This window comes from Myxocyprinus asiaticus, chromosome 15 (genome assembly GCF_019703515.2).
Source record: "Myxocyprinus asiaticus isolate MX2 ecotype Aquarium Trade chromosome 15, UBuf_Myxa_2, whole genome shotgun sequence".
Lineage (NCBI taxonomy): Eukaryota > Metazoa > Chordata > Actinopteri > Cypriniformes > Catostomidae > Myxocyprinus > Myxocyprinus asiaticus.
Genome location: NC_059358.1, coordinates 26520225 through 26539343, shown reverse-complemented (window position 1 = coordinate 26539343; position 19119 = coordinate 26520225). Strand labels below are relative to the sequence as shown.

Below are 19119 nucleotides of genomic sequence, written 5' to 3'. Positions count from 1 at the left end.
TAAAGAGGGTAAAAACAGCTTTAGGCACGTTTAGTTTTGTCCATAATTAGACATTCTTCGGTAAAAATGCATGTTGAAAACAAACATTTTAGAGGTGCTGGTCACTTGAAATCTCAAATTTCATTTACTTTCAACATTCAACAAAAATAATGAAAATGGAGAGAGTACCTCCAGCGAGGGGCTCTCTCAGGTGGAAGCGACCAATGAGCTAAGTGTCTGACACCAAATGCATAATAATAAAACAAAATCTTGGGTAGGCCTAGCCCACCTTTGCCAGTCGACCTATGTAACTTATTGAAATGTAATCTGGGACAGTTACTATTCCAAATGAAGGACTTCGCTATGTTTCAAATTGCTTGAAATAAGAGAGGGGGACATCTACAGGGAGAGATTGTAGCAGGTAGTTGAATTTTGGAATACAATTTATTTTAATAACATTAACCTTCCCAATCATAGATAAATGTAATGAAGCCCACCTGCCCACATCGTTCGAAAACCTTTTAACTAACTAAATCACACAAATTTGCTGGGAATAAAATACTTAATGCCCTGTTTGGGCCACTGGAAGATGCCCAGCTGAAAAGCCATCACTGGGCAGTACGCTGTCAGAGCCAAAGCTTTGGATTTAGACCAATTAACTCTGTATCCTGAGAACTTAGAAAAGGAATTAATAATTCATTGGAGGCAAGGCATAGATCTAGTAGGGTCGGAGACGAATAATAAATTATCATCTGCATAAAGCAAAAGCTTATGCACCATACCTCCCACCACCACCCCTGGAAAATCATCTTCCTTTCTTACCGCAGTTGCTAATGGTTCCAGGTCAAGACAGTACAATAATGGGGAAAGAGGGCAACCCTGCCGGGTGCCCCTATCCAGAGTAAAATAATCTAAAATTAATCCATTTGTTTGTACCGCCGCTACCAGGTGTCTCTAAAGTAACTTAATCCATCCATTAAAAGTATTCCCAAACTCTTAAAAAGATAATCCCATTTTACAATATCAAACACCTTTATGGCATCAAGTGAGATGGCAGTGACCAGAGCCTGATCATTCGCCACTGACCACATGATATTGATGAAATGCCTAATGTTATCAGAAGAGCTGCAGCCCCGAATAAACCCCTCCTGATCTATATGTATAAGAGATGTCATAACTTTATTTAATCTGTTAGCCAGAATTTTTGTCAGTATTTTTATGTCTAGCTGGATCAGGGAAATTGGACGGTGACTCTTACACTCGCTTGGATCTTTGTCCTTTTTAAGAATCAGACTGATCTGGGCTTGTGTCATGATTGGCGGAAGCTTTCCATTCTTTAATGATTCCATATAAACTTCTAACAAAAGTGGAGCCAGTTCTGTAGCATAAGATCTAAAAAATTCAGCAGCAAAGCCGTCTGGCCCCAGAGCCTTGCCTGTAGGCAAGACCTTAATTACCTCGCCAAGCTCCTCCAAGGCTATCTCAGAATCAAGAGAATTTTTTTGCTCAGTCGTCAGTTTAGGGAGTTATAATGGTTCCACAAAGTTTCTAATATCTTCATCAGTAGACGAAGATGTGGAACTATAGAGATCAAGATAGAATTCTTTAAAAGCATTATTAATATCAATGGCTGAGGTAAATATTTTACCACCAGCAGATTTCACTGAGGGAATAGTAGAAAAAGACTCTCTCTGCTTTATATATCTAGCCAAAAGCTTCCCTGCTTCGTCTCCCGTCTCAAAGTATGACTGTTTGCCCTGAATAGCCAAAACTCCATCTTCCTTGACAAAATAGTATTATATCTGTATTTCGATCGGGTCAGTTCTCTGATGCCATCAGATGACATTTGGCACTTCAGCTCTGCCTCGGCACTTTTAATATTCCCTTCCAACTCAACGAGTTCTCGTGCTTTGAATTTTTTGGTGAATGAGGCATACTGTATGATCCGGCCCCTAAGAACTGCCTTAAGTGCCTCCCAAGCCATGCCCACAGAGGATACTGAGGACCAGTGGGTCTCCATATAAACATTGATTTCAGCCTTTAACATTTGTTGGAATTCAGGATTTTGCAAAAGGGATACATTAAAGCACCAACTATATGATTTCTTTTTCTCCGTATGTGGCAACATCTCTAAACTCACCAGGGCGTTATCTGAGACTAAGATGTTTCCAATTGAGCAATCAATAACAGATGAAATGAGGGACTTAGATATAATAAAAAAAAATCTATTCTAGAATAAATCTTATGGACTGATGAAAAAAATGTATAGTCCCTACCAGATGGGTTCAAAAGTCTCCAAATATCTGTAAGACCAAGATTTATACATCCTGTGAAGTGTCAATGTTGCTCTAGGGGGCTTACACACTTTTGCTTCACTATGATCAAGGACTGAGCCATCAAAAGATTAAAGTCTCCTCTAAATATTATATCATGAGGGGTGCCAGCGGCTTGAAACATCTTTTCAAGATCTATAAAAAAGCCCTGATCATCAGCGAAATCAACCTCAACCTTTGCCCTTAAATTTCTGCTATAACAACAATGACTCTTCCTAATTTACCTTTAATCTGTTTGAGACATTTGAATTGTAGATGCTTACTTATCAGTGTGATGACTCCTCTGCTCTTACTTGAGCCAGCACTAAAGAAAACATGTCCAACCCATATCTTCCCAGATTTTTTGCCAGGAACATCAGTGCAAAAGCAACCTGATGTAAGAGTTTCTTGCATTCCTTGAATCGATCACGTTTCTCTCTTGTCGAATTTGCAAAGTCTGGGAACAAGAAAATGCTATAGTTCTTCAAAGAAAGCCTTCCTTTACTCCTCGCCTCTTGTAACACAAGATCTTTATCGGATGATCTCAGATATTTGGCCAGAATTGATCGGGGCCTGTCTCCCTTAGCAGATCTCCGAGCCGGGACTCTGTGAGCTCGCTCGATTTCCAGCTAATGGCCTGTTATGTTGTGCAGACTCGGGAAGAGCTACTAGAAGAACCAAGAGATACTATCCTTTCACCTACTGGACAGTTATTAAATAGTTTTTATATAATCACCTTGAAAAAAATTGAAAATTAGTATTTTGTCTCAAAGAAAAGTGATAATTTCAGGGATTTTAATGAGCTATATAAATTTACAAAACATTTTAAATAATTAAATATTAGATCAAATGACCATGTATAGTGTGACAAACAGGTGTTTAGGAAAGTCATGTGGTAGTTTTTGCTGTTTAGCATTTGGGAGAACATTAAATCAAAGGAGCCGTATACCCAGGGGAGCCTTTAGCCCCGTTGTACCCTACTTATGCTAGACCATTTTAATTTACTTCAGTTTTATTTAATTTAGTTTGCGCTTTAACATATTCAATGTAAAAAGTATTTAATCTTTTCTGCTATATTTACTTCACCACAAAATACATTTTTTCCAGTGTACATTAAAAACAGCAAGACCTGATCAATTTAGTTCATTTCATCTTTTATCCCTGTGGAATTATTGTACAAACAAGCCTGAACTGCCCTCTCCCCTGACATTCAATGCACTAATTATTCCTGATAATAAAGAGGTACAGTAAAGATACTTCAAAATACAGTTGGAAGGATTGTGACCTACACACATTTCTGATTTTTTTCTCTTTTATTAAAAGAGAAATGTAAGCATCCACAATTTGGTATTTTCACATATCATTGATTTTCACTTGGGCTTTAATTTCCTTTGACAGTCCTGGATTGCAGAAATAACCTAAAAATAAAACAGAGATGTTTAAATTAATTTAAGAATATAAAATGTTAACATACACACCACCTGTCAAAAGTTTGGACAGACTCGGCTGAATCTTTGTTTTTGGTGTTCTTAGAAACCTTTTAATCTAAAGGCTTGTGCTCAAATGCCTAACATTACTTATCATTTTTATCAAATAGATGAGTTGGACTGGATTTTACACACTAAAAAAATAATTTAGCCTATTTTTAAGATTTATGCATTAGTTTCATAAAATTATCAAATTAAATTGTGAAATGCTACACAAAATTAAAATTAAATACTTAGTTTATATATATATATATATATATATATATATATATATATATATATATATATATATATATATATATATATATATAAAAAATGAAAGATTACTCAATTAAATTTGATGGAATTTTGTTATGGAATTAAAATGTGCAAATTGTTAATCTAAATTCTTTTTTTCACAGGAGCAGGAAAACCAGCCAACAAGTTCTCAGCACTCCTTCAATATGGTTTAAAAAGCATCTAAGTTTCACACCTCATGAAGTTGTCTGAGAGAATGCCAAGATACAGAGATGCAATTTAGGCAAGAGAAACTAATTTAAAGGAATATATCTAAGATCAAAAATAAGAAAAAAGAAAAAGAAACATAGTTTTGATTTGTTTAACATCTTTTGCTCCCTATATATAATTACAATACTAACATTTGTTTTATTTCATTGTTTGACGTAGTGATGACTTTACTACTTTTAAAATGTAGAAAATAGTAATAAGCTAATTATACAGTATAATAGTACAAATGTATATCCAATAGTCTATTTTGTAGACTATTAAGATGTATTACAATGTCTTTAAAAGAGCAATTTACTGGTGGAGAAATTTGTATTTATGCTAAATATCAGCTCAACTAAAAATGGAAAAATAATAGATTAATCTGATGACAGTCAGTCTCAGTTTCAAGTGATGTTTTCTCTTTGAGCTCCTTTCAGACTCCATTGCTTTGGTTAATTATTTAGCAGGGAGTCACTGTGACTATATTTACATTTATATTCTTGGCAGGACTTTTTTTTCAGAAAGTTCATACGTGTTTGTGTAAGCAGACAGTAAACATGTTACCTGCAATTAAAACATGGGACAGGTTGCTATGTTGTGAAGCCTAAAATCAAGTTTGCCTTAAAACCAAAACTTACCTGCTGCAAATTCACGAATATTTGTAGGCCTTTTCAGAAACACATCCCTGGTAGAAAGGTCAAGAGGTGTGTGTGAGAGAGAGAGAGAGAGAGAGAGAGAGAGAGAGAGAGAGAGAGAGAGAGAGAGAGAGAGGTAGCAAAATAGTTTTTCTTAAAAGGCTGTGTGATCTTTATTATGTAAACAAAGCAGAAAGACTCACCTTAAAAAGTCACTCAATAACATTTCAACCTCTGGATGAGATCTTAAATATTTTTCATTAGCTATCCTCGTCTTGATCTAGAGTAAAACAAAGTGAAAACACACGCAATTTGTGATTCAAAATTTTCTATTCAATTGATTTATTAAAGTAGCCTATCCACCTTTTTCTTGAACGCGGAAGTGTTCCACGATTCGACTGTTTTCAATATCCGGTCTCCAGTTTTTTCGCTCGCATCGGTGTATATTCATAGCGGGTAATGTAATGTTTACGTGATGTTATGTGATGAAGTATTACATTTGTAAAAACTGCTTTATAGTTGCTCTATAGTGCAGATACTTCACAGAGTCGAGATGACCGTATTTTCAGTGCCTCACCTGAGTGTGTAGATGACATGAAATGATGTCCGAGGTTAGTTACGTTGATATCATTAACTACTTATGTTAGTTGTTATGACAGACAATAACTGCACAACTTAAGCCTGAAATTATTTTTTTCTAAAAAAAATAAATAAAAAATTATATATATATATATATATATATATATATATATATATATATATATATATATATATATATATAATTTTTTTTAATTTATTTTTTCTCTCTAAATATGAATCACTCGTTTTGGTAGTTTTTTTCATTGCTCGCTTAGAATCATCATGTCGCTCAGTGGTTGCTCAGGAAAACTGTGGATACTGAGGGACAAGCTTGTTTAGAATTGAGAGGTAGGCGGATAGAAATGTAGCCTGCACGAATAGAAATTACAGATTCAGATAACATACAGCTGCAAAACATTATACCTTGAACTGATGCAGTTTTTCCAGCTGATCGGGGCTTAAAGCGCCGAAATCCAGTTTCTCCGCCATAACCTGTGTACTGTCTCCAAGCACCTGATGTTGACGTGCGTCACGAACTGTTGCTAAACAACACAGATTTCCTGAAGGCATTATTCAGGCATCTCTTAAAGGAATATTCCGTCTTCAATAATACATGCATATATCGAAATGTTAATAATCGAAAAATTAATTTCGTTTCGTCCCTACTTTTCTTTAAAAAACGAAAATAAATAATAATAATAATAATAATAATAATAATAATAATAATAAAAATATATAAACAAATAAAAAAAATCGGTTACAGTGAAGGTCTGCTGTTAAAACTCGTGTAGGGCCTGTTATTTGAGGTGTGTAGTTGTTTAAATTGTCGTTTTTGTGGGATTGCATAATTTAGGCGTTACGTTGTTATGAAAAGTTATACAATTTAATATAACTTTAAACAAAAAACATTAGTAAGCGATTTTATCACACTAAAATCATGTTAACGCGCATATTAGTTACATCTTGTAGCTATACTTTTGAAAAAGTGAGTATTTTAAGGTTGGCCCCATTCACTTCCATTGTAGGCCTAAGTAATTTGTATTATTATAATTTGTTTTTATTTTTTTATTTTTTTTTTTTTCATTTTTTTTGGAAATCAATATTATGCTACAAATGCTGTCAATTGAGCTTAACTGTTGTACCTAGAATATTCCTTTAACTGAGACGCTTAAAAGATGTAGCTATAGCCTCTTTTAACACGAACACTAGCATTTTAAAAGAATCTCTGTTTCACACTCACGAACACGAATGCAAGTATTGACATTGCATTATGTTTTTACCTGATGGGACACAAAAGATTCAGACACTTGATCAAGAGGAATTTGCTACATTTAATTACAAAATTGCAGAGTAACCCAAGACGTCACAAGTAAATAGGAGGAATAGAACTAAAACACAGAAATACAAAACGTCAAAAAGATCCAGAACTGCACAGAGCAACTAAAAAGACCTTACAAATGCAATGAGCAAACAAATGATCACTTTACAGATGAGCAAACGGTAACATGTAACAGTGTACACAGGTGTGCAGACAGTGAAATCTTGTGATCAGGCGAAGAGGCGACACTTCCCTAATGAAGCCCAATTTTCTTCATGCCATCTTGCTTTGTGTAAGAAAATCATTTATTCACAACGTGATGAGTGTAATCTAAGTTCCTAAAACATACTGAGCAAAACTATACATTTTGTATGGGCATCTGATAATCGATACTGGAAGGAAAAACTACTTTTAGTTTTGATACATTTTATATCACACACTAGATTATTATTATGATGATTATTATTATAAAGTATTTTGTGAGACATTGTGGTGATGAGTATTGTCACGGCAAGCAACACTCACATTTTTTCATTTTCTTATTTTTATAATCTAGTTATTATTCTTATTATTATTCAAACTTGCTTAGAAGTCACATTTCCTTATATTGTAAAACTGGAATAGATAGAATGGTGAAACTCCATTGGAAACCTTGTTTAAATCACTCACAGTGCAATAATATAATATAATATATAATACAATACATTCATATGACTCCACGTCTGTGATAATAAAATGTTTTCCTTGTGCAATCGCAGATGCCTTTGGGTGATTAAACTAAAATAACTGATACACGTTGGTTTTGTTCAGAAGCATTAATAAACAATATTTTAAAACTGTGAAAAGCAGTCTAAGAAAATATATAATCAGACAAATTTTCACTTTACATTGTGTCATTTTGTCTATCCAACATTCAGTTAAAGGAAGATCAGACCTAAACTTGATCCGAACAATTGATATTGAACAATTTATAAATAATTAATGTTAACAACAATTAATGTTGACAACAGTTAATAAAAACAACAACAAAAATGCTCACTAAAGTTAAGGATTTAATACCCTTTCATCAGGTCAGATGTTTTATAGACTTGATATTTACAGTGTTCTCTCACTGACAAACCAGCAGTGATGGCAGTGGAGGACTTGATTTTACATGAGGTCTCTGTGACATGATAACTTGCAAACCCCATTATAGTTGTTAATATAGCAGTTATAATTGTTATGGATTATGTGTTGGATTTGTTTGCTATCTCTGATTGCTCTATGGATTTTGACACTGAAATTGATCTTTGGATTTATATTTTGGATATTGGATATTGCATTAAAGAAACTATTTAAAGCAACGCAATTCCTTTTCAGTTTTTATTCTACCTCAGTGCCCCTAACTGAATACTGCTCTTTTTTACACACACACACACACACACACACACACATATATATATATATATATATATATATAAAAGATTCCACATCCTATGCTTTATGCATACTGTACATGTATATTTTATATTCACTTTACTTATATATTTACTTCGTTGTTATGTACCTATGCATTTACATACTCAGTCTATTTCCACACTCTGTGCTTTAGTTTGTGTGAATAATTGTCTGTACTGTAAAAACTATGCCCTGTCATAAGCATTTCGACGTCCAGTGAGCTCTGTGTGAGCTGTGCACATGATCAAAAAAAATAAAAAAATAAAATGAAAAACAAAAAAATTGTCTTTGATTTCTCTGAAAACCTGCATAACAGGAACTGCTAAGTACGCAGAAGCTCCAGCAATTCTAGAGAGAACATGCATTATTTTTGTATTATGGCATTCAATGACCTAAACCAACAGTATATCATTAATGCAATCATTTTTACTACTACTTGTTTTATTTGCCATGTGTGGAATGTCTAAGCTGCAACTATATCAAAGACAGTGGAGTCTGGTAAGAAACAGTGTGTTTGTAAACGATTTACTTAATTTTTCATTAAATGTGTTGTGCATCACCATTTAATTTTGGTTTATAAACAATTTTGTAATGATAGTAAATGGAGGTAACAGAGAGGAGAGAGTGGAGTGATACAGCCAATTAATGGATGGGGATTATTAGGAAGCCATGATTGATAAGTGCCAATGGGGGGAATTTGGCAAGGACATTGCAACCTAATTTGTATCTTTGTAACTAGTAGTAATGCACACATGTCCATGTTTGGGCTAACCATTAAAATTAAGGATAAAAGGTAAATGTCTGCACTTGATTTTACATAAGGTCCCAGTTACATTTTCACCTGCAGTACAGTATCACCACCGCCATCTTCTGGATTTATCAGATTCATTCTTGACCAAAGTGATTTACATTTACAGCAAGTAGCCTACATTTACTGTACACTCTAAATCACGATTGGTTATTTCTGGATTGAGCCTGTTGGGTCATGTTTAACCCAGTTATATATTTAGAGTGTATCGAGAAACAGAGACAGAGAGAACAGAGTGATGTGGTCATTTCCAGGAAGTGGCATAACCTGTAAACATTTTAAACAGAGTAGCGAGATTACATTGCAGCATGATTCAATGTTGATTGACCTATAGGTGGCAGGGATGTGCTAGAAACTGGATCTTCATTGGTGGTTTTGTTACCTATTTAACACAGAATTTGATGTCAGATAGAGTGTAATGTTATTGCTGGGTAAAATTGCTGAAGGACAATTGTAAAACATTGAAGATTAGATATTGGAATTTTTTGCTATATTTTACTTTTATTTTTTTATTTTATTTTTTTATTTATTTTTATTATTTTTTGCATGGCCAGCCAGCTACCAATAGGCTACACATTTCTGAGGACAGCAAAATACTCAAAGCACATCTATAATAAGTGGTGAAGTTTCCCTTATCAGTTAAGACAAGCTATCAATTTAAACTGATAACATATTAAAATCAATAGCTCAAATTAAGGATAAAAATCAAGGAAATTACGATTAAAGTTAAGATGAACACATTTTAATATTTACATCCACGGTCCACTCTGCATCACATTTGTCGTCTTGTCTCCAAGTTGAATTCCAACACATGCTGCACCGATGAAGTAAAAAATGTTAACTACATATTCCAGACCATATTTAATATAACTGAATATTGCAAAATGGGGTTAGGCCTACATTTTAATTACCAAAAACTGTAATTTTAATTAAACCTATCATCATTCCAGCTTTAAACGTACTTTGGAGTAACAACAGGCACCCAATAGGCCTGCACGTTTAAAATGCACAAATTGTAATGCAGCAGGGTTTATTTTAACCTCTGAATGCATTAGCCTACTTATATTAACAGTTGAATTTTTTTTAACACATGGCTTGTAGTAGCTGCATTCCTACTTTGATCGAACCGCTCTTTGTAAATGATACAATTTAATGATTCAAAATGGGAACACTCAAAAGCTCTTCTAAAACGCTCTGACCACGGAACGACAACGATGTCAACGTTTGTCATAGACCTTTCCACAGACTGTGATGACGCTTTTCCGCCTTATTTAGCAGCGACTGTCTTAATCCATCGCTCTCTATTTTTTTTCTTCTGGAAAGTTATTCAAATGTAATAGTGGACTTTTTCTTTTGCTCTTGGAGCAAATGGATAAGTGAAAATAATATTTTCCGTGATCTCCCATTCACTCTTGTCGAAGTTTACCCTGTAAACGTTTACTTCCGCATGTGTGAAATGGTCTGTTCTGATATCACGTTACGAAATGTATCAGTTTAGCAATAATGGAAGTTAGAGAATTTGGAAGACTGAGTTGGGTCACTGCCACCGGTATAGATCCATCATCATAACCTCAGGTTTATGTTGTCGTACTTCTCTGACAAGACGTCTTTCTGGAGATGAGCTAGCCTACTTTTTAATAAAGGAGGTAACATTTATAAGATTGTTAAACAACCTTAATAATAACTCTGGCAAAGCATGCTCTTTATAGGCTACTCCACTTTTCCTTAGCGGTGCAGACTCATCACAGCCTGTCTGTCATTAGAAGAATCAGAATCAGAAGAATCAGAATCAGAAGAATCAGAATTAGCTTTTTTGCCAAGTGTTCTCACGTACACAAGGAATTTATATATATATATATATATATATATATATATTTTTTTTTTTTTTTTGGTGATAGGAGAAACAAGTGCACAGAACATTACAGTGAGACACAGAATATAAGAAAAATTAAGAGTATAAATAGACATACAAATAATAGGACATATAACATAGAATGGCATATGTACATGTGCAAGTGGTAATGTATGTTATGGCAGTGCAGTGTGATTTATTGTGTAACAGGTGGTTTCTTTTTCTTGCTATCCTGGGTTAATTTAAATTTTGAAAGGATTAATCCTGTCTGGCGCCCGAAGATTTCTTTAAAATAATTTGTGTTAGGGCGGCCACCACCGTTACAATGTGCAAGGTAGGGGTATGCAAAGTTATTTAATTAAATATGTGAATTTACATAGATACATGAGATATGTATTTACATTATTGCACTATGGGGGAGTCCTGAGGCAGTTTATTTATTTACAGGTATAAAATGCATTTTTATTAACTACGAGGTCAATGAAATGGGTTTTAAACTGGTTAAACAAATCTCGTTTAAACGAGACGGCCTTCGTAGGACAAACGAAATATATCATGGTTGCTATGACAGCACGCCACTCTTTAACAAGCGTGAGAGCTTTGAGTGAGATGGGAACAAAGTCCCTTTAGAAGGGAATGTATGAGGTACATTTTAGGAGAGTTATAATGATGTAAAGAGAAAAGAAAATAGATTTTACAGGTGTACTTTTAGTCTAATACTTTATTTTAATTATATATTAATATAATTATACATATTATATACTCTGCACCCATCTGCTGAGGTACTTCAACTTGGGAATTAACATTCCTTGCCTTTGAACATCATATTTACGGGCAACTTGGCATCATTTTTTTTATTTATTTTTTTAATATTTTTTTAATTTTTATTTTTTTTAGACATTTCCGTTGAAGCAAGTAATTGTGGGTTGTGAGTGCCCACGAAGGATACACCTCATGCATCCTCTGAATTCCTGTGAAAGAAGGTCGCATTCGAAGGCTGCATTCAGAGTGTCTTACTCGCTTTTCTGAAAGAAGACAGCCTCGATGACGTATGCGGCCGAGAAATGTGACTTCCTGAGGACGCATCCTTCCAAACGAGACACAGCCAGTGACTGCTGGGTACTAGAGCTTCTTCTTTTTTTTTTCTTTTTTTTTTTTTTTTGCTAGAGCTTCTTGGTTGGGCATTCCAATGTTTCCCATTCATTTAAATAGAAGTGAGCTGTCTCTGCTAAATAGTCTCTGGCCTCACAATGTCTCCTCCTCCAAGTTTGCACAATTGTACTACTGATTTTTGGCAGGGTCAGTAGAGGTGTACAAAAGCAACATGTTGCTTTATTTAAAAAATAACTCCGATATTATGGTCTAAAATAAAAAAAATATTGCATTACTTTACTCGTTACTCAAAAAAGTATCTGATTATGTAACATGCATTACTTTTATTGCATTACCCCCAACACTGATCTTTACAGACCAAAATCTCAAAAACGGTTGCACTGGCATGACTGGAAATAGCCTCTAAAGAATGTTGCAAAAATGGCCGACAGTGGACTAAATTTCTAGAAAGACTCTGACCACACTTTCGTGACCGCAGACAATATGGCTTGGGCAGTTCTTCAGCGGGAATTGGAGATAAGAACGCGGCCATAACAGTCACTTTTATTTATACTTGTGAATGTTTTTATATCGATATTAATAGACGTAGGCAATGTATTGTCACCTTGGACGGGTTAATTTTGTGATAATGTCTGCTAACAACTGTTAACTTGTTGCACATCTATATGGAATAACTGATTAAATAGACAGGTGATTATCAAAATATGGTGACAAACATGTCCCTTTACTTTTCAATCACGAAAAAGATTTCAGATAGTCAAAAGCCCATTTAAAAGGCATCATTATATAACCTAACCTTTTGTTGATTAAAATTAAATGGGTTGGCTCTATATTTTTAAACAATTTTTTTTAAAATATATATTTAAATTTGACAATTATAAAAATAAATAAATAAATAATAATAATAAAAAAAAAAAAACCTTGTCCCCTTAATCTGTTACCAACTTGTATGACAGTTACTGTTATTTATGTTTGTTTTTTGTTTTTTTTTTTACACTTTTTGTCTTCTCAGATCAAGCATTTGAGCAAGGCCTAACAAGTGTGTAAAAAAAGCAAAATAAAATAAGATGCTTTTTCATGCTTTTATGTAAAAAAAATAAAAAAATAAACGCTTCCGTCCTCCGGCAAAAAAACTTTTGGTCACTGCCTTGGTGGCATGCTCCCGCCCCACCCACAGCCAGTGATTGTTTCAAGCAAACCGGATGTGTATTGAGACATTAACTCAGCTGGGAGTCCAGACAGTCAAGTGATTAACACCTCCTGCTGAGAGGTGCTAATGGGCGCTCTGTCTCCCTCTGCCTGGCCAGTGATTCTGTTAAGCTAACACCAGAAAATCATTGGAAAAATCAGCTAGTGTAGAGCCAGCTTTACAGAGTAATATAAGGTAACTACATCACGTACTTAATATGGGTTAGGGTTAGTACCTAGTAATTACTGTAGCTGTTGTAATTATATAGTACATAAATGTAGAAAAGTCATGTAAAAAACTAACAATAAACTAACAAAAAAAATTATAAATTAGCAATAAATAACTATATAAATTAAAAATGAATGACGATACGTATAGGCCTAATTGACTGATGATTACATACTGTAAATGGCCATTTTGCACAAGGAATTTGTGTACCGGAAATATTTCAATATGGCACCTGAAAATAATGCAGGCAAGACAAATTTGGGTGATTGAATCATCTCTAGTGCTGCAAATGCTGTATACTGAAATGAAGATATCAAGTCTGTGAGCTAATCTTGGCTAGCTACACTATGTATTGTCTTCACTTTAGTTATATAGCAAGGAGAAATGTCTGAAAACATACTGTAGGCCTACCTTTGAAAATCTGCAAAACATGTAACTTTTTCTTACTAATCAAATCAAATCAAATCAAATCACATTTATTGTCACACAGCCATATACACAAGTGCAATGGTGTGTGAAATTCTTGGGTGCAGTTCCGATCAACATAGCAGTCGTGACAGTGATGAGACATATACCAATTTACAATAACATCAAATTAACACAACACAATTTAAACATCTGTTATACATAATTACACTCAACTTAAAACATCACATTAACACAACACAATTTAAGCATCTGTTATACACATAATTACACTCAACTTAAAACATCAAATTAACACAACACAATTTAAACATCTGTTATACATAATTACACAACTTAAAACATCAAATTAACACAACACAATTTAAACATCTGTTATACACATAATTACACTCAACAATATACAAATAATAACATACACTGTACAGTATACAATATGCTGTTTTAGTTTTTTTTTTTGTTTTTTACTATATAGATACTATATAGATACACATTATTCAATAAAAATTAAAAATTAAAATATATATAAAAAGAGTATATATATATATATATATATATATATATATATATATATATATATATATATATATATATATATATAGAATGTACAGTATTGTACTGTATTGACATTCAGGCTGTCGGTTGATAGTCAGTTGTTAAGAGAGACATAATATAATAACAGTAATATAATTTATGACAGTCCGGTGTGAGATAAAAGAGTAATAAAGTGCAGGGCTGATGTATTTTGATCGTGGGAGATCAAGAGTTCAGAAGTCTGATTGCTTGGGGGAAGAAGCTGTCATGGAGTCGGCTGGTGCGGGTCCTGATGCTGCGATACCGCCTACCTGATGGTAGCAGTGAGAACAGCCCATGGCTCGGGTGGCTGGAGTCTCTGATGATCCTGCGAGCTTTTTTCACACACTGCCTTGTATATATTTCCTGGAGGGAGGGAAGCTCACCTCCGATGATGTGTTTGGCAGTTCGCACCACCCTTTGCAGTGCTTTGCGGTTGTGGGCGGTGCTATTGCCGTACCAGGCGGAGATACAGCCAGTCAGGATGCTCTCCACAGTGCAGGTGTAGAACCGTGTGAGGATGTGGCGGTTCATTCCAAACTTCCTCAGCCGTCTCAGGAAGAAGAGGCGCTGATGAGCCTTCTTCACAACGACTTCAGTGTGGACGGACCATGTGAGTTCCTCAGTGATGTGGACACCCAGGAACTTGAAGCTGCTGACTCTCTCCACTGGTGCTCCATTGATGGTGATTGGACTGTGTTCTCTGTCTTTTCTTCTGAAGTCCACCACAAGCTCCTTTGTCTTACTGACGTTGAGGGAGAGGTTGTGCTCCTGACACCAGTGTGTCAGAGTGTGCACCTCCTCTCTGTAGGCTGTTTCATCATTGTCAGTGATCAGACCTACCACCGTCGTGTCATCAGCAAACTTAATGATGGCATTGGAGTTATGTGTTGCCACACAGTCATGTGTGTACAGGGAATACAGTAGTGGGCTGAGAACACAGCCCTGTGGGGCTCCAGTGTTGAGGGTCAGTGATGAGGAGATGTTGCTGCCTATTCTAACCACCTGGCGTCTGCTTGACAGGAAGTCCAGGATCCAGCTGCACAGCGAGCTGTTTAAGCCCAGAGCCCGGAGTTTCTCATCTAGCTTGGAGGGCACTATGGTGTTGAATGCTGAGCTGTAGTCTACAAACAGCATTCTCACATAAGTGTTCTTTTTTTCCAGGTGGGAGAGAGCAGTGTGTATTGTAGATGCAATGGCATCATCAGTGGAGCGGTTGTTGCGGTATGCAAACTGCAGCGGGTCAAGATTGAGTGGTAATACAGAGCAGATGTAATCTCTGATTAGTCTCTCAAAACATTTGCTGATGATGGGGGTCAGAGCAACAGGACGCCAGTCATTTAAACACGTTATTTTTGATTGTTTTGGAACAGGCACAATGGTGGATGTTTTAAAGCATGTGGGGACTACAGACAAAGAGAGGGAAAGGTTGAAAATGTCCGTAAAAACACCAGCCAGCTGGTTCGCGCACGCTCTGATGACGCGGCCCGGAATGCCGTCTGGACCCGCGGCTTTGCGGATATTCACCCGTCGGAAGGATCGGGTTACATCCGCTACAGAGACGGAGAGTGAACTAACCTCTGTAGCTTCAGCTGCGAGAGCTCTCTCCGCGAGGGCGGTGTTATTTCCCTCGAAACGAGCATAAAAAGTATTTAGCTCATCCGGTAGAGAGGCAGCGGTGTTCATGGTGGAGTTTTTATTCCCTTTAAAGTCCGTGATGATGTTAATTCCCTGCCACATGCTTCTAGAGTTGGTGGTGTTAAACTGTCCTTCAATCTTGCTCCTGTACTGGCGTTTTGCTGTTTTGATAGTTTTCGGAGGGCATAACTGGCTTGTTTATGCTCCTCCGCGTTCCCGGAATTAAAAGCGGAGGTCCGCACATTAAGGGCCACGCGAACATCGCTATTGATCCACGGCTTCTGATTCGGATAGATTCGCACAGTTCTGGTCGGAATCACTTCCTCTACACACGTTCTGATGAAACACATTACGCTATCAGCGTAAAGCTCGATGTCGTCATCAGAGGCGGACCGGAACATCTCCCAGTCCGTGCGATCAAAACAGTCTTGTAGCGTAGAGTCTGATTGGTCCGACCAGCACTGGATCGTTCTGAGGGTGGGTGCTTCCTGTTTCAATTTCTGCCTGTAAGCGGGCAGAAGCAGAATGGAAGAGTGGTCCGATTTGCCAAATGGTGGGCGGGGGAGGGATTTGTAGCCATCCCGGAACGGAGAGTAGCAATGGTCCAAAACCCGGTCCCCTTGTGTGTTGAAACTAATGTGCTGGTGATATTTTGGTGCGACTGATTTTAAACTGGCTTTATTAAAGTCCCCGGTCACAATGAACGCGGCCTCAGGGTGCGCGGTTTCCTGCTCACTTATACTCCCATACAGTTCCTTGAGTGCCCGGTCTGTGTCGGCTTGTGGCGGGATGTACACAGCTGTGATAATGACCGCTGTGAATTCCCTCGGTAGCCAGAATGGTCGACACAGAAGCATAAGAAATTCCAGATCAGGAGAACAGAAAGACTTGATGGAATGTACGTTCCTCTGATCACCCCAGGATTTGTTGATCATAAAACATACACCACCTCCTCTAGTTTTACCTGAGAGGTCTTTCGCTCTGTCCGCTCGGAGCATGGAGAACCCCACGGGTTCAATGGCTGAGTCTGGAATCTCCGCAGACATCCAAGTTTCCGTAAGGCAGATAATGCAGCAGTCCCTCGTCTCTCGTTGGAAAGAGATCCGCGCTTTCAGCTCGCAGAGCTTGTTATCCAGAGACTGAACATTTGCCAGTAGAATAGTGGGTAGCGGGGGTCGATTTGCGCGGCGTCTTACTCTGATGAGAACGCCTGCTCTGTTTCCCCTTTCCCTCCTGCGTTTCCGCGGCCGTGCTGCCCAGACAAAGGGCTCTGCTTGCATGTTTGTAAACAGCGGGTCGGCATTGAGGAATGTGAAGTCCGGTTTTCGGTGTGAGATCGCTGAACCAATGTCCAAAAGTGTTTGTCTGTCGTAGACAATAAGGCAGACAACATCCAAGACAAAAAACATAAGAATTGTAAACAAAACAAACAAACCATTGCTATGTTGTGTCAGAGCTCGCAACGCAGCAGCCATACTCGGCGCCATCTTGAGTCCAAGGAATCCCTTGTATTACTATGTTATTGAAATTTAATACATGACAAATGAACACCATCTAACTGGGTAGCTGGCTTACATTCATTTTGTCAGGCAGTTAACACACGGATGAGTTGGTTGAACCCAGATGCAGGGATCTTTATTGTGGTTAGAGGCAGACAACAGGTGAGTAACAACAGAGCAGGTGGATAATAAATAGCACAGCTGATGAGGAGACACTGGGCAGAGGATGCAGCAGGATGAGCAATAAACAGGTAAGTTACCACTGAAGAAGAGGCTTGGAATGGAAATATCCAGGAAGATGTTCTGTAAGTATAAACTCATGAAAGGAGGATGAAGGAACATTGCGGGAAGGCAGCACGGTCAGGAATAGTCCTTGGTGAGATTTTACAATGAATGTGAGAGAGAAGTGAGTATATATGCAGTCCTTGATTAACTGTGTGATTGTTTGCAGGTGTGGCTGATCAGAAGTCAGGGGAGAGTGAATGGAGCGTGGAAGGAGGTGGAGAGCCTGATGGAGGCGTGACACATCTCTCCTTATTTAACCTTTTTTTCAGCTCCCAACTTGTAGTAGCACTTCATGAGGACGAAAAACCCTTTGAGTGTGCGTGTGCCTTTCACATTTAACTACAACTTTCTCCATGCAGTTACGTTCTCTTTCCTCTCTCAGGCCACAAGGGGGCCCCCATTACTGTCTTATTGAACCATAACAGCTGTCTGAGTCTTACAAGTAGCTTTTAGTAGCCTATAAAAAAAAAAAACTACCTTGCTTTGTGGGACCCCCTAGTGGCTCGGGGGGCCCTAAGCGGCCTATTATACAGCTTATAGCTAAAAATGGCCCTAGGCCTTGTTTCCCAAAAGCATCGTAAGCTTAAGTAGATCATAGAAATGACCATTTGAATCATTTTAGAATTACAGGCTGTTTCCCAAAAGCATTGTAACTTAAGTAGTTACATGATTTTTCCTGCTGATCTCAGACACTGTTTGTCTTGAAGTGGCCCTTGTAAACTGTGCATGCCGAGTGACCTTGTGAATGGTGAAAACAGCGAAACAAAAGTCTCAAAATTCAAAGAAATAAAACAGAATAGACACAAAACATGTCAATGCTTGCATGCGTGTCACTCGATCCACAAATGCACATTCAATGCTTCACAAGGCCATTTTGTGTTTAATTTGGAATGTCTTCATTTAGTTAAACATGTAAATTGTGTTTCATTTATACAAAAGGGAACATTTGTATTCACAAATGTCTCTGTACAAATAGGTGCACATTCATTTAATTCGGAATTTCACAGACACAAGTGGACTGGATAAAATCCACTGTCAATTTTTAAAGAATCTACCCCACCTTTCCCTGAAAATGCTCCTTAGAACGTTTAACTCCATCTGGATATCGGGAAAAATCCCATCTGCCTGGCATGAAGCAGAAATAATACCTATTCCAAAGCCAGGAAAAGACCATAACGACCCCATAAACTACTGCCCTATAGCTTTAACCAGTTGTTTATGCAAAACAATGGAGAGGATGGTCAATGATCGCCTGGTCTGGATACTGGAATCTAA

The 19119-nt window shown here is 36.9% G+C and overlaps 1 protein-coding gene across 1 annotated transcript; it reads right to left on the bottom strand.

The window, feature by feature from the left end:
* Window positions 1-3197: 3197 nt before the first annotated feature.
* LOC127452920 (RIIa domain-containing protein 1-like) lies at window positions 3198-6010 on the bottom strand. Its single transcript, XM_051718801.1, has 4 exons — window positions 5902-6010; window positions 5103-5179; window positions 4903-4949; window positions 3198-3709 (listed from the first exon to the last, which is right to left on the bottom strand). The coding sequence occupies exons 1-4, from the start codon at window positions 5965-5967 to the stop codon at window positions 3645-3647; spliced, it is 255 nt and encodes an 84-aa protein (XP_051574761.1). The 5' UTR covers window positions 5968-6010; the 3' UTR covers window positions 3198-3644.
* Window positions 6011-19119: the final 13109 nt, after the last annotated feature.